This window comes from Montipora capricornis, chromosome 4, assembly GCF_036669925.1.
Source record: "Montipora capricornis isolate CH-2021 chromosome 4, ASM3666992v2, whole genome shotgun sequence".
NCBI classification, from domain to species: Eukaryota; Metazoa; Cnidaria; class Anthozoa; order Scleractinia; family Acroporidae; genus Montipora; species Montipora capricornis.
In genome coordinates, this window is record NC_090886.1 from 11,952,544 (window position 1) to 11,967,543 (window position 15,000).

The 15,000-nt window shown below is 40.8% G+C and overlaps 1 protein-coding gene across 1 annotated transcript in view; it reads right to left on the reverse strand.

The window, feature by feature from the left end:
- Nucleotides 1-15,000, reverse strand: part of LOC138045535 (glutathione hydrolase 1 proenzyme-like) — a 25,361-nt gene that overhangs the window by 4,772 nt on the left and 5,589 nt on the right. The window contains exons 2-7 of the mRNA XM_068892075.1: nucleotides 14,074-14,489; nucleotides 10,663-10,864; nucleotides 8,149-8,453; nucleotides 1,827-1,966; nucleotides 923-1,110; nucleotides 136-376 (exon numbers count right to left, since the gene is read on the reverse strand). Of these exons, the coding sequence (XP_068748176.1) occupies nucleotides 136-376; nucleotides 923-1,110; nucleotides 1,827-1,966; nucleotides 8,149-8,453; nucleotides 10,663-10,864; nucleotides 14,074-14,489 (1,492 nt within the window). The remainder of the gene's footprint in view (nucleotides 1-135; nucleotides 377-922; nucleotides 1,111-1,826; nucleotides 1,967-8,148; nucleotides 8,454-10,662; nucleotides 10,865-14,073; nucleotides 14,490-15,000) is intronic.

Genomic DNA, 15,000 nt, shown 5'->3' on the forward strand with positions numbered 1-15,000 from the left:
CCACCAGTTGAATTTTCTGATGGACCTCATCCATAGGTGCTGGGGAGGGGTTGGATTATAAATGGAATGTCCCATTCACTAGTGAAAACAGGCCCCATGCAAACAAAAACCAATCGTGAGCTCAGTATGCCTTACCAATGAAACAGCGGTGGTAATTCTTTTCCCGCCAGAAGCACCGATCACAAATTGAACATCACCCTTGTTATCCGTCAAAATGGTGGGAGACATGGACGAAAATGGACGCTTTCCTGGGTCGGGAAAATTGAAAGGCGATGGGGAAATGGGTTCTACTACGTCATAACCAGGAATGTCGAAATCTGCCATATCGTTGTTGTAGATGATTCCGGTGTCGGTGGAGCGATATCTACACCCAAACCTATCACGAAATAGTTTTGAGTTTGAGTTTTGAAGTTTCAATATTTAAAAGTCAGATGTCATTATCCAGCGGCGTTCTAAATAAGCTGGTCGCAAATTCTGTTCCAGAAAGTACAAAAGTCAACAAAATGTGCTGCCAACGTCGCAAAGTTGGCCTAGGAGTGAAGCCTTTCCCGAGTAGATGCATTTATAGAACGACTCCCTTAGGATTAGGAGATTCAGCACGCCCACTGATGGAAAAGCCAATCAAACAAAACTATCTCACCGTCGAGGAAACAATTATACTTTTCGCGCAAAGTATCTGTTCCTAAAAATAAATTTTCTAGGGAAAGGGTTGACTCAAGGAATTAGTAGAGATAAAGACTCCCCCTTGATGACCTCCTTCGATGGTCCATCAGCGGTTCCCGTCGCAACTCATTAAAAACAAAAACGTACCCTCGTGACCAACTCTTACCCCATGGGTGGTGTGATTGAAACAAAAAAGCCTGAAACCTGGTGGATGACAAAGAAGCAGTCTCAAGGTATTGAAGTTAACTTTGATGCTTACCTCAAATTTATCGAGGTCGTCACGGCAACCGCGTCCCCGTTTTCCGCCAGGACGGATACATGCGTTGTGCCATAATCCGCATGTGAATAAAACCGAGCGTAGTACGACAAATTGTGGTGCGTTGAGTTATCTTGTATTCTCTGGCGCAACAAGTCGCCCAATTTCTGATCAATCATCTCCATGGCAACCTTAAAAACAAATACAGCCCATAATCAGCAGCCCACAACTCAGTTCAATACTTTGTCTATATAACAGTATTTCCAGACATCAAGCTATTCTTAGATGAGTTATGAAATAAGATTTGGCTTGCACGAGTGACCATACACAATCCCATTGGTAAATATTTTCTCATAATAGGCCTTTTGCAACAAACGATCACATGGTACAAAATCCACCATGCTGGAGGGCAAGCTCATTATTATTCCCCCACTGGGACATTAAAACAAAGGCAAGTCAAGCTTGACTGGTTCAGGTCTCTTTGTGATCGTTTGTTGGAAAAGCCCTATTAGCTGGAAAAGTCTGGTTTCGCTGTACATGTAAAATCAATCTAAAAATAATTCGGTCTGTAAAAACGCCGTTTGTCGTTCCGTTTGTCAGCAATTTAAAAAGTGATTTTAGAGAGTAAGAAAGAGTCAGAGCAAAAAATTAAATAAGTTATTTACCAGCTAAGGGCCGGTCCGTATAGAGAAAAACTGTGACCTCGGTCTTGAACAAGCATTTTAAAGACCTCGGTCACAGTTCGCTATACGGACCTCCCTGCTGGCAAATAACATATATTCTTTAAGAACCAGTTTGTTTGAAACACGATGCCTTTTATAAGCATTTGCGATTGTTAACAAGGTAAAGTGTAAATTAATGACGACGGCAAAGGCGTCCATTACAAGAGGAAATATATTTTACAAACCTTATTAATGTTCTCGTTGAATGCTGGATCCCCAAGCTGACTTCGCCATGCGTAAGCGAACTTAAAAGCTTCAATTATTCGATGATATGTCAGAACTGAGGCATTTACGCTATCGCGATCAGCTGGCGTCATTTTGTAACCTGAAAGTTTAAGTATGAGACAAGCTTAGTTATTTGAATAGCGGTTTGACTTTATTGCAAGAGAGAGGGGTCGGAAGTGTTATGCATGTGAGGTGTCAACGATATTTGTGCCCGGTATGCGGCTGTCCATCTCCTTTTGATCAGCACATTACTTCTGCATTTTGCCTTACTTCGTGTTATCTGAACGATAAACGAGATGCCCCCCCTCCTGTAATTTCTCACTGTAACTTAGTGAGCAATTATTTTGTTGTCGCCGTTTCACTGCAGAGTGATTAGACAACAAAGAGCTGAAGCATCAACGAAAACGAAAATGGTAGAAAAAAACACCTTTAAAGAACAACCTCGTTGAGTCTCGGCGGAGAAATGCCCTGGAAACGAGTTTGCGGGACGCTGTGCACGTGTATTTTAATTGGGATAGACAAGAAGGACATTTCCTCTTTTACTTCAGCTTTATACTTAGAAATCTTCTCGTCAATTTAATTTGAAAAAGCACGCTATTAAGTTCCAAAACTTTTAAAGAACATGAAGGTCGAGAAGGTTGAACTTGAACCATAAGCGACATTTGCATAATTGATAACCACTAGACAATCGAAGCAAGCCGATGAGCATTTTTAAGTTTTCATAATATTTAAATAGATACCCTGTCACGGAAAATTTCCCTTATCGCATATGTCTTTTTCTTTTATTTTTATTCAAATCTTTGCATCATAGTTGTCAAATTGTAGTTTATAAGTGTTGATTATTTAGTGTTAGAAACATCGCTTGATATCTTATAATTAACGTCATATTGTTTTGTGGAATGTTACTGTAACAGTATTGTAGTCTTTAAGAATGCATGTTACGTGTTAATTTGTGAGCTAAGGATAGGTGACAGGGCGTTTAACAGACCATTTTCGAATTCTCACGGCTGGACTGGATCTAGCATGGAATGGAGGCTAATGCGGGCAAATCTTTTCAAATGCAAATGAATTTGCCCACATTAGCCTCCATTTCATGCTACAATCATAGACAAAAGTAGTTGGGAAGGTTATGTAAATGAACCACACCAGAGCTGTATTTCAACCTGCTTCTGTTAAAGCTCAAAAGAAATAGTTTCACTTTCTCTTACGTAGCCCCCCTCCCCCCTATTCAATGTTGGAAGGTAAGTCAACAATTTTCCACTGAAACCATTCAGTTTTGCACAACATTGAAGGAGGGGGGAGGGGAGAGAAGCAATAAAGACTTCAAAAGTGCTAACCTTCCCAACAGTTTTGTCTAGGATTGTATGAGAGTAGGAAATCTGCTTTGAACGCGTGTAACTCTCGTAGTATTTGACATGTGGCTTCCATTTGTTATTCTGGACACGTTCTTATAATGTACTTTCCAATGCATAAATAAAATCTCACAATACTGAAATTTGGTTAAAATCCTCGTTTTATGATTTGGATTTCAGACTTGCGTGACGCTTCACAACGTTACTCCAAAATCCGTTCTGCTGGGGAAGTGTTTACTAAGAATGCCATAAAAAATACATTTTTGTTGTTTGATGTTTCATATTCGTTAAAAGATAGCTTTCTTTTTGGAGGACGTTGGAAGAATGCCAAAAACTGTTTTATTTCGATCGATTTAGCAAGAAATGGTGCGAGCAGTGCGAGAGCACTTACATTACTCCCGACATCACTCCCAACATTACTCCATTTTCGAAGCCTAAAATAATGCCTTTACAGCACAGCTACAGATAAATTATTGAAACTGGAGTGTAAAGGGGTTCAAAGGAAATAGTAGTAGGACTTTTCATGGTCATTTCAGCTTTATTTTAGGTAAACTGCAACATTACTCCATAAAGAGAGCTTAAACTGAAATAATGCATCTAATTAACCTTTGTGTATACATGGTTTCAATGGAGTAATGTTGAAAATAAGTAGATACAATAACTTTTGTCCATAATCAGAAATACAGTGTACGTATTCCAGTATGCTTTACATATAACTACGTTATTGTTGCAAAATATCACATTCACTGGGCATATATTTCGCATTTTCTTATGGAGTAATGTCATGGAGTAATGTTCACATACATGTTTACTGTTCCCAAAATAGGTCAATGATTGACAGGCCATCCTACTCACGCTACTGGTGCAAAAAAGTAATCACTGTTAATTTACTTATTTAATGTGACTGTTTGAAATGCACACGTCACGTTTTTAAAAGGCGCTGGTCTCAACTTGGCAAAGTGCAACTGACGTCCGCCATTGTAAGAGTTTAGTCCGTGAACTCGTTTGACCTTTCAAGACCAGCGTTTTGGCTTTAATTAACTATCATTTAGTTCCCTCCCCTTTCTGTTCATTTACGAAGGAATTTTCATCATGTTATTTGCTCTACAATTTAATACCATTGAGACACTAATGTAACAGCACGTCCTAACACATGTATGAAGTTGAAAACTTGCCTTATTTTTAACCAGATCAACGCCTAAAATTCACGATAACATGGCAAAAAGCAGTTAAATGTTAAAGCAAGCGATAATTGTGGTTGTTTTTCAAAGGCACTGTAAACGCTAAGAAAAAAGTCGTCTTTCCAATTTAAGACCACGCCCAGAATTTTCAGACATGTATGAGAGTAGGAAATCTGCTTTGAACGCGTGTAACTCTCGTAGTATTTGACATGTGGCTTCCATTTGTTATTCTGGACACGTTCTTATAATGTACTTTCCAATGCATAAATAAAATCTCACAATACTGAAATTTGGTTAAAATCCTCGTTTTATGATTTGGATTTCAGACTTGCGTGACGCTTCACAACGTTACTCCAAAATCCGTTCTGCTGGGGAAGTGTTTACTAAGAATGCCATAAAAAATACATTTTTGTTGTTTGATGTTTCATATTCGTTAAAACGATAGCTTTCTTTTTGGAGGACGTTGGAAGAATGCCAAAAACTGTTTTATTTCGATCGATTTAGCAAGAAATGGTGCGAGCAGTGCGAGAGCACTTACATTACTCCCGACATCACTCCCAACATTACTCCATTTTCGAAGCCTAAAATAATGCCTTTACAGCACAGCTACAGATAAATTATTGAAACTGGAGTGTAAAGGGGTTCAAAGGAAATAGTAGTAGGACTTTTCATGGTCATTTCAGCTTTATTTTAGGTAAACTGCAACATTACTCCATAAAGAGAGCTTAAACTGAAATAATGCATCTAATTAACCTTTGTGTATACATGGTTTCAATGGAGTAATGTTGAAAATAAGTAGATACAATAACTTTTGTCCATAATCAGAAATACAGTGTACGTATTCCAGTATGCTTTACATATAACTACGTTATTGTTGCAAAATATCACATTCATTGGGCATATATTTCGCATTTTCTTATGGAGTAATGTCATGGAGTAATGTTCACATACATGTTTACTGTTCCCAAAATAGGTCAATGATTGACAGGCCATCCTACTCACGCTACTGGTGCAAAAAAAGTAATCACTGTTAATTTACTTATTTAATGTGACTGTTTGAAATGCACACGTCACGTTTTTAAAAGGCGCTGGTCTCAACTTGGCAAAGTGCAACTGACGTCCGCCATTGTAAGAGTTTAGTCCGTGAACTCGTTTGACCTTTCAAGACCAGCGTTTTGGCTTTAATTAACTATCATTTAGTTCCCTCCCCTTTCTGTTCATTTACGAAGGAATTTTCATCATGTTATTTGCTCTACAATTTAATACCATTGAGACACTAATGTAACAGCACGTCCTAACACATGTATGAAGTTGAAAACTTGCCTTATTTTTAACCAGATCAACGCCTAAAATTCACGATAACATGGCAAAAAGCAGTTAAATGTTAAAGCAAGCGATAATTGTGGTTGTTTTTCAAAGGCACTGTAAACGCTAAGAAAAAAGTCGTCTTTCCAATTTAAGACCACGCCCAGAATTTTCAGACAATCATAGACAAAAGTAGTTGGGAAGGTTATGTAAATGAACCACACCAGAGCTGTATTTCAACCTGCTTCTGTTAAAGCTCAAAAGAAATAGTTTCACTTTCTCTTACGTAGCCCCTCTCCCCCCTATTCAATGTTGGAAGGTAAGTCAACAATTTTCCACTGAAACCATTCAGTTTTGCACAACATTGAAGGAGGGGGGAGGGGAGAGAAGCAATAAAGACTTCAAAAGTGCTAACCTTCCCAACAGTTTTGTCTAGGATTGTAGATCCAGTCCAACCGTTAGAATACGAAACTGGCCTATTTGCCCAGGTTATATATATACCAGGGCAAAACGGTGGTTGTGCATGAAAGTGGCGCAAGGTTGTTGACGTGTAGGAAAGCAAAGAGTAGGAGAACGAAAGCCTGCATGAGGGCAAAAGACAAAAGAACGGAGAACACTGCTAAGAGACATTAGCGGGAGCTGCCGGAAAGAATCAATGACAAAATCCCCTTGTCAGTGGCGGCAAGTGAGGAACATCCTTCAAAGAATTAAAAAAGCTTGAGATAAGCAAGAAGAAGAGAAAACTCGAATAAAGTGACGCGGGCGCAGTAAAGTGTGAAAGGTGAAATTTCCTGGATTGCCAGAAGAGGGCGGGGGGGGGGGGGGGGGGGGGGGTGGAGAAAGGGGGATGGAAAGGGAGGTGGGAAAGAACTTGTCGTGGATTTTGTTGCTTCTTTGGCAAAGGACTGAACTATTTAACTGTAAATATTAGAGTAAAGTACTTAGTTCATTTAGTTTAAGGACATTACGTTTATCTTAGTGTAGAAAGTTTAGAATTAGTATTACTTAAGAATTTTATCCTTCAAAACTTGTAGCATTAATAAAATAGTCTTGAACATTTTTTCAGTATATGTTTTGTGTTGCGAATTGGTGGAAAGGGGTTTGTGCGGGGTTATATCTATGATCCGTTTGCGTTTTGTTTTTACCACGTGTCGCCGTGCAAGGGGAAGACGCACGTCACATGACCCATCACCAAAATTGAATGCTAACCGGTTTAAAATGGGTATTAGACTTAAATAGTTGTAGATCAGCTCTATTCGGAATGGGTGCTTTGAATTAAACACTCTTGATCAGCGCTTTAAGAAATAATTGAATACGGTGAATGGGAATATTACGTTGGTGACCTTCTAATCTATGTACATCGTGTAATTGTCACGAGATGTCTAATGTCCTTCTCGTCTATCCCTTATAGCATTAACCGTATTTTTCATTGTGTTTCTATTCTTCGCCATTTTCGTCCTGCCAACGACGCAAAATGACCTACTTCCAGGTTACACGAAGGACGCGAGCACCGACGATACGTTTTGTCCGTTTTCTCTAAACGTTTGCTCCGTTCGTCAAACTTTAAATCCGAGATAACCTGTACACTAACCAAATCGAATGTGGTTCAGCGTTTTCTGTACTCTTATCGACAACGATATTTGTCGTCACAGTGGTCAAAATACTCAACGTCAAAGAAATTATTTATTTCAAGAGTGACCAAGTTCGTGAAACAAAGAAGGAGCAAACGTTATCTGTAACTTTCTCGCAATCTCGGATTGATTTATCCCCAAAATGACGCGAGCAGCGCTGTGTAGACTCATATCGACAACGGGAAATTTGACAATCAGATTGCGCAAGGTAACTTGGAATGACTGTGAAACGATTACAAAGCCGCAAATAAGATGTGGCTCTGAATCAGCTGCCGAGACTTTTTTAACGTTGCAGATAGTTTTATCTTAGCCTTCTAATCACTTTCCAGGAATAAAAAATGTGGGTCATCGAGTTCGTTTTTGAGATATAAGCGTTTAATTACAAGCAAAATAGAACTGCTTTAAGATGGCTCGAGTCGTTTTTTCCCATTGTAACCTATTGACCGAATGCAAAAATGGCCGCCAACAAATTATTCTTTCGTCTTTGTGTTAGTTAGCCTAACTAGCCTTGTTTTACAGCCCAAATTCTTTCAATTTTACGCGTGTGACGGAGGCTAGTTAGGCTAATTAACACAAAGACAAAGAATAATTTGTTGGCAGCCATTTTTGCATTCCGTCAATTACGTCACATTAATGAGTGCATCTTGTTAAGCAATCATTTGCAGTTTCATATGGTACCATAACAATGCCGTAACACGAAACAGTTGGATATATTCAATCCTTCCAAATAGTACAGTTTATTGAAAGTGCTGAAACTGGTATCAGCCTCCTTAAGTTTTCCATGAATGTTAGAAGCAATCTTTAAACACTAACCTTTCAATATGTTTAAGATCAGAGCCAACACGGCGCCACTTGACGGGGGAGGGCTAAGGAACATTGTCATATTCAAAAGTTCTCCTTTCAGAGGCTTTCTTGTTACGGCTTCATATTGCCTTAAATCCTCCGGAGAAACTTTGCTGTTAATATGGCTCATGTCGCGCAAGATGTTTTTGGCCAATGATCCAATGTAAAACGATTCCGGATCGTCTTGAAGGATTTCCAATGTCTTTGCATATTGTTCGTTTCTTATTATTTGGCCCTTTGTATAATTGTTACCATCTTTATCTAGGAGTAGTTCTCTGGAAAATATGTTGCAGTGATAAGATAACAGTGATTGAAAACGAGAGGTAATTTTCAAATACAGAACGCCGCCTCAAAAAACACTTGAACAGGTTAAAATGAAAGTTAAAAAGATCATATTGCAAGTAGACAAGCAACTTAAGGCTGGTGTCTATCACCTCGAAAAAACCTTTCCGCTCAACCATTCTCTTCACTTGTCTAACACTTATTTTTTGCTGGGTTTGCTTAAGTTACTCCGGCCTTCAAAGTCACTGTTTTAGAGTTAGAGCCTCCTATAAGTGGAAAAATGGTTGTAATTTGATCTGCGACCGCGCAAGGCATTGTAATAGTTCTTTGGAAAAAGCGATGTGGCGTCAAAGCGGTATCGAACCCATTCCCCTTCATTGCTCGGTCATACATCAAACTATGATCACATTTCCCGTCTTTCAAAGTGAATACTGAAAAAAGGTTGATTTTCAATTAAATTAATTCTTTATTAAAGAACGCAATATATTTGGAATGATTTCGGAGAATAAATAAAGTGGAAACTGAGTTTGTTGAGGTGATACCGGAATGCTGTTACCGGGATTTGAAGAGGTTTATGACATATTCAGCTGAGTGGCTTTTATGATTCTCTCCTTCATTAATGCTACTATCAAACGATAGCCTTTACACATTTTCATCAGCGAATAATTTCTTTGTTTGCAAAGGCTAAGGAAAATCTTCAGTTCGGTTCCACTGCCTCAAAACCTCTCCTTTTGGTCAGGCCACTCTGACTCTCATTGTTGACAACGGCAGAAATTGAAAGTACCACCAAAAAATAATAGTAACTCAAAACCACACACTGAGGCCTTAAATATAATTTTTGTCGAAAGCGAAACTCACTGTTTACAAACATTTCATTCAATATTCCAATATACCCAGCCACTAGAACAAAAGAATCCCATGGTTTCGACAACCAATCAACGTCTAGTTGACCCGCCAATGAGGATCATGAGGTGACAAACCGATGACCATAGAGGTAGTGTGGCCCAGTGGCTAGGACGCTTGCCTTGAGATCCGGAGAACCCGGGTTCAAGAACCGCTCTGATCACTCGTTGACTTGATCCTGGTTGTTCCTGGTTCAACTTATCGGCTGCACTTGTAAGTAAATAGCCAACAGGTTTGCCTCCGGCCAGTTGGGATTTTTTAACAGTTGGCGTTGTTGTTCTGTTCTGTCGTTTCGTTTATTGTGTTTCACTAGCTGGGGCGCTATCACATGGACGCACGCATTAGAATACGCAAACTCACAAGCCCTTTGACCTCCCAGTACCATTATTTATCTAGTTAAGTATTCGCTAGTGTATCAGTTCCCGAACGGGAGGACTGTTCCATCTTTGGTGCTTCAAGAGCAACAACAACAACAAGCAGGTGCGCACAAAATGGCCGCACCGCAAAATGTGAGAGCGAGAATCCCGCATCTTTCACGGTTATTTCTATGTTTGTTTGCATCAAATTTAACGTTCTCTGCCAAAAATAGCCTCTCACATTCTAAGACGACGGAGTTAAAGGGACAGTTTCACGGTTTTGCGCATGTGCAAGCTTTGCCGCTCGCAGTTGTAAATTCTACGGTTTCTTACTGAACCAGATAATGTTCATTAATTACAGAGAGTATCAAAGCAAATACACTGAATGACTGAGGTCCAAATTTGATGTAAGATACTGTGGGTTTACACAGAAAATATCAAATTTAGTTTTGGCCCATGGAATTTATTGTATGGATTCAACATTTTATTCTACGCACGAGTTGTCATAACGAACGACATTTTTCTTTGCATGCAGTAGGTTCATTCTCTATTTTCGAATTTCCCATAATACACTTTGTTTGCCCCCCAAATTTTGCATAAGCCATTGTTTTCAAATGCTCTTGGGAATATGCAATGTCCCCAAGAGCATTGGAAAACAATAGTTTATGCAAAATTTGGGGAGAAAACAAAGTGTATTGTGGGGAATTCGAAAATAGAGAATAACGGGAATGATTGCAAAAGTAATCTCAATGAATAATTCCACTTCTATGGCATTGTTTCCGTTTCCTGCATCAGTGCTTTCGATTGTTTCAATAACAATGGAATTAAATGGACTGACGTGACAGTTTGCTCATGCGCACAGACGTCAAACTGCTCTCCCTTTAATGATCTTCTTGTGTGGGTGAAGTTACTTTTACATTAAGATCACATATGGTTCTCGTACCTCAATCCAGGATCATTTCTAATAAACTCCGAAATATTGGGAGTAGTCTTCAATGCATCATCAACCGCGGCGCTTATTTCGAATCCTTCACGGGCCAATATAATTGAAGGTTCGACTAGCTTTCTCCATGGCAACCTGCCGTACTTTTTATAAGCCTCGTACATACCACGCACTTCACCAGGGACAGCAATAGCAAGACCGCCTAGGGGAGAGAGAAAAAATTGTCACTGAAATATTTACCAATAAGGCACAAGATTGTATCAATAGAAAGTACTTCTGTTCTAAAAAAATCTCTGCTTCCATAAAAAGAGTGTAAATATGTATATTTCCGTTAAGTGAAAAGTTAACAAATAAGCAACAAGGAATAAATTATAAACGCCATCAAATGCAACAACAAGGAAGGTACAAAAATTGGTTAGGAGTCAGATCACATCTTAAATCCTGCCCCCAAATTTACCTACTTTTCTTAAATATTCATAAACTTTACTTGTAACATTTCATTGTTATTTATGACAGGATCCACAAATCAAACTAAATTTGAATTGAAAAACGTTTCCAGATTGTTAGTGATTGTCTTTTTTTCAGTTAGGTTTAAGTTGGAACTTAGTTATTGCACTGAGATGAAAGAGGGAGTAGGTTTGATTCCTGCAAAGGAGCATTCGAATTTTTTCCGAGTATCCCCGAGTATCCCCGACTGAAGAGTCTCTTATAGCTCAGTGGTACAGCATCCGAACTAGTAATTGAAAGGTCGTCGGCTCGACTCCTGAAAAAAAGCCTCGGACTTTTCTGATCATCTTTTTTAGCTCAGTGGTAGAGCACCCGAACTAATAACCGGGAGGTCGTCGGCTCGACTCCCGCAAAAGAGCACTCGGATTTTCTCCGAGTATCCCCGAGTCACTACTGAGGAGTCTCCTATAGCTCAGTGGTAGAGCATCCGAACTAATAATCGGAAGGTCGTCGGCTCGACTCCCGCAAAAGAGCACTCGGATTTTCCCCGAGTATCCCCGAGTCACTACTGAGGAGTCTCCTATAGCTCAGTGGTACAGCATCCGAACTAATAATCGGAAGGTCGTCGGCTCGACTCCCGCAAAAGAGCACTCGGATTTTCCCCGAGTATCCCCGAGCCACTACTGAGGAGTCTCCTATAGCTCAGTGGTACAGCATCCGAACTAATAATCGGAAGGTCGTCGGCTCGACTCCCGCAAAAGAGCACTCGGATTTTCCCCGAGTATCCCCGAGTCACTACTGAGGAGTCTCCTATAGCTCAGTGGTACAGCATCCGAACTAATAATCGGAAGGTCGTCGGCTCGACTCCCGCAAAAGAGCACTCGGATTTTCCCCGAGTATCCCCGAGCCACTACTGAGGAGTCTCCTATAGCTCAGTGGTACAGCATCCGAACTAATAATCGGAAGGTCGTCGGCTCGACTCCCGCAAAAGAGCACTCGGATTTTTTCCGAGTATCCCCGAATAACCACTAACGAGGCTCCAAAAGCTCAGTGGTGGAGCATCCGAACTAGTAATTGAAAGGTCGTAAGACTAGTTCGACTTCTGCAAAGGAGCATTCGGATCTTTTTCCGAGTATCCCCGAGTCACCACTGACGAGTCTCCTATAGCTTACAAAAGCGAAACAGGGAGAAAAGTGGCGGACCACTTTCGTGAACATCTACGAGATATAGAAAAAAAACGACACAGATGCATCAAAACCAGTTGCGCGCCATTTTAATCATGCTAATCACTCCCACCACAACATCATAATTTGCAGCCTATCCTTACGCCGCGGGAACACAGAAATCCGCAAGAACCTGGAACAAAAATTCATCTTTCAACTAGATACACTCTATCCTCACGGAATCAACGAACTCCTCCCATTCCTTTAATTTATTCACAAATCCATGTTACCATATTTCCACTAATGGCAAAGCTCCTCCACACCCGCATAAAGACCAATAACACCCACAATTCCTCCATTCGCTCTGACGAAGGGCTAACGCTCGAAAGGTCAGCTTTCCAAATCGTTCACGATGGTAATTCGACCTTTATCAACACGTTTGATAAAACCAAATTTTCCTGTTTCACTCTCCCACCGACGCAGCACCACAGTTTCTTTAGAAACTAGAAATTTGTATGCTAGTTTAATGGCCTGATTCCAACGGGTATGCAATAGCTCAATGGTAGAGCTTCCGAACTCTTCGAAAGGAGGACTCGGATTTTTCAGTTTCTGAGTATCCACCAGTCATCGCTGAAAAAAATCGTATCTACATTCATTCATCGGGCCGGGATTGACATTTCCAACCTGCGGAAACGCATAATTTGGGCGCTTTCATTCCTTGTCGTATTGCGGGATATTTGCCAGTGAACCTAGTTTAATGGCCTAGTTCCCATCGGTCTACATTAGCTCACTCGTAGAGCATCCGAACTAGTCATCGAAAGGTAGGTTCGACTCAGGACTGAAAAGGAGCACTCAGATTTTCTCAGCACCCCCGATGACCATCGAAAGATACCTCCTCGTTAATTTTGAAACTTACGACGTTTTCAGTTGGTTATTATTCTTGGTTTGCAATCACGTGATTAGACGGCCTTGTTGGTGTACAAATCAAAAGCAAAATGTCACACTCGTTTTGCATAGTAAGAAGTTTAAGCGAGGACGACGGCTACAGCAACGACAACGTCACAAAGCAAGAATATGATTGGTTAAAAAAAGGAAAAATACTCGTGCTGCACGTGCAGCACGAATTTCCGTGCATTTTTTTGCCGTATTTCACAAAACAACAACGTGAAATCACCAAACCTTAGGTTTTGACGACAATGTGAGCATATAACAATGAATCTTTCATTTGCTTTAAAATTCGTTACAGTTATGCGATAGTTCGCCCGTATTTTAAAACTGGTGACCAAAACGAAATAATCGCGAAATACTTTCGACAGCGCTAAGTTATATTTTGGAGTGACGTTTTTGTTGACGTTGCAGTTGTCCTGGTTTAAGTCCCTAACAACAGAGCCAAATTCTCAAAAGACTTTTTCGCTATTGTTCAGTATGCCAACATGGCCGCATAAGCCAAGGATATTTACCAAACCCAGTGTAATTAAATTGGCCAATCAGAACCAATGGCGATGATCGACAACCGATAACCGACCGACAATCTACGACGATCAAACGAGCAAATCAGAACGTAAAGGGAAAATACACAGCCCACTCTAAGCGCGGGAAAAGTCATCGGTGTGACATAAAAGTTAGAACAGAGCACAAGATCTTTCAGCCGACCTTGGCACATGGGAGGCCGCTATGAGGAGAATTATAAAATATCAGGTACACCTTTAAACATTAATTAAAGCGATTTTTGGGAGCGCTATTGAAGGTGTCCAAGAATTTGCAGTTCTGAAAGTGGTGCTTTTAAAGGATTTTTACAAACCAAATTTAGATTCATCCACTCCAGTAGCGTTGGGTGTAAAGTTAGCCACAGTCGACGGCGCGGTCTCTCTAAAGTCAATCACGCTTGCTTCTCTTGCGGAACGGTTGTAGATTAGCATTACTCCACCGCCACCGATTCCGGAAGAGTGCATGTTTATGACTCCAAGGCAAAACATAGCAGCGATCGCTGCATCTACGGCCGAGCCACCGACATTAAGGGTATCGTTTCCAATCTTTGAACACATCTTCGTGTCGGTAGCAACTGCATGCTTGTGGTATGGCCCCCCTGCACTTTCGTCTTCTTCTGCACTTTCGTCTTCTTCTGCACTTTCGTCTTCTTGCGGAAAAAATGGACCGAGCAATCCTCCCAAAACACCCAAGACTAAGACAGAAACGACACCTACGGCAACCTTAGGTCTGAAAGAAACGACATCAAAGTTAAAAACTAGAAATTTTGCTGGCTCCATTTCCGGCACAGTACCTGGACTAGATTACGTCCGATCCCTGGAAGGGACGGAAGGGGAAGCAAGGGTTGGGGGGGGGGAAGGGGAAGGCTTTCCCGTCTCATTCCTCCAGCTCTGTATGCAGATTTTGATTTCCTAGTTTTGATTTTGATTTCCGGGCTCTGTAAGTCACTGCCTACGAGCCAGAAGGCCCATCAGGCCGGCGCTTATCTCCGCTTTCCGTAGCATGAAGCGACTAAGAGTATTTATACTCCCCCCTGGATGGGATGCTAGTCCATCGCACCTGGGTGGAGAGAGGCACCGTGAGAGTAAAGTGTCTTGCCCAAGAACACAACACAATGTCCCCGGCCAGGTCTCGAACCCGGACCACTCGATCCGGAGTCGAGCGCACTAACCATAAGGCCACCGCGCCTCCAAATTTTGATTTTGATTTCCGGGCTCTGTAAACAAGATGAAAAAAATGG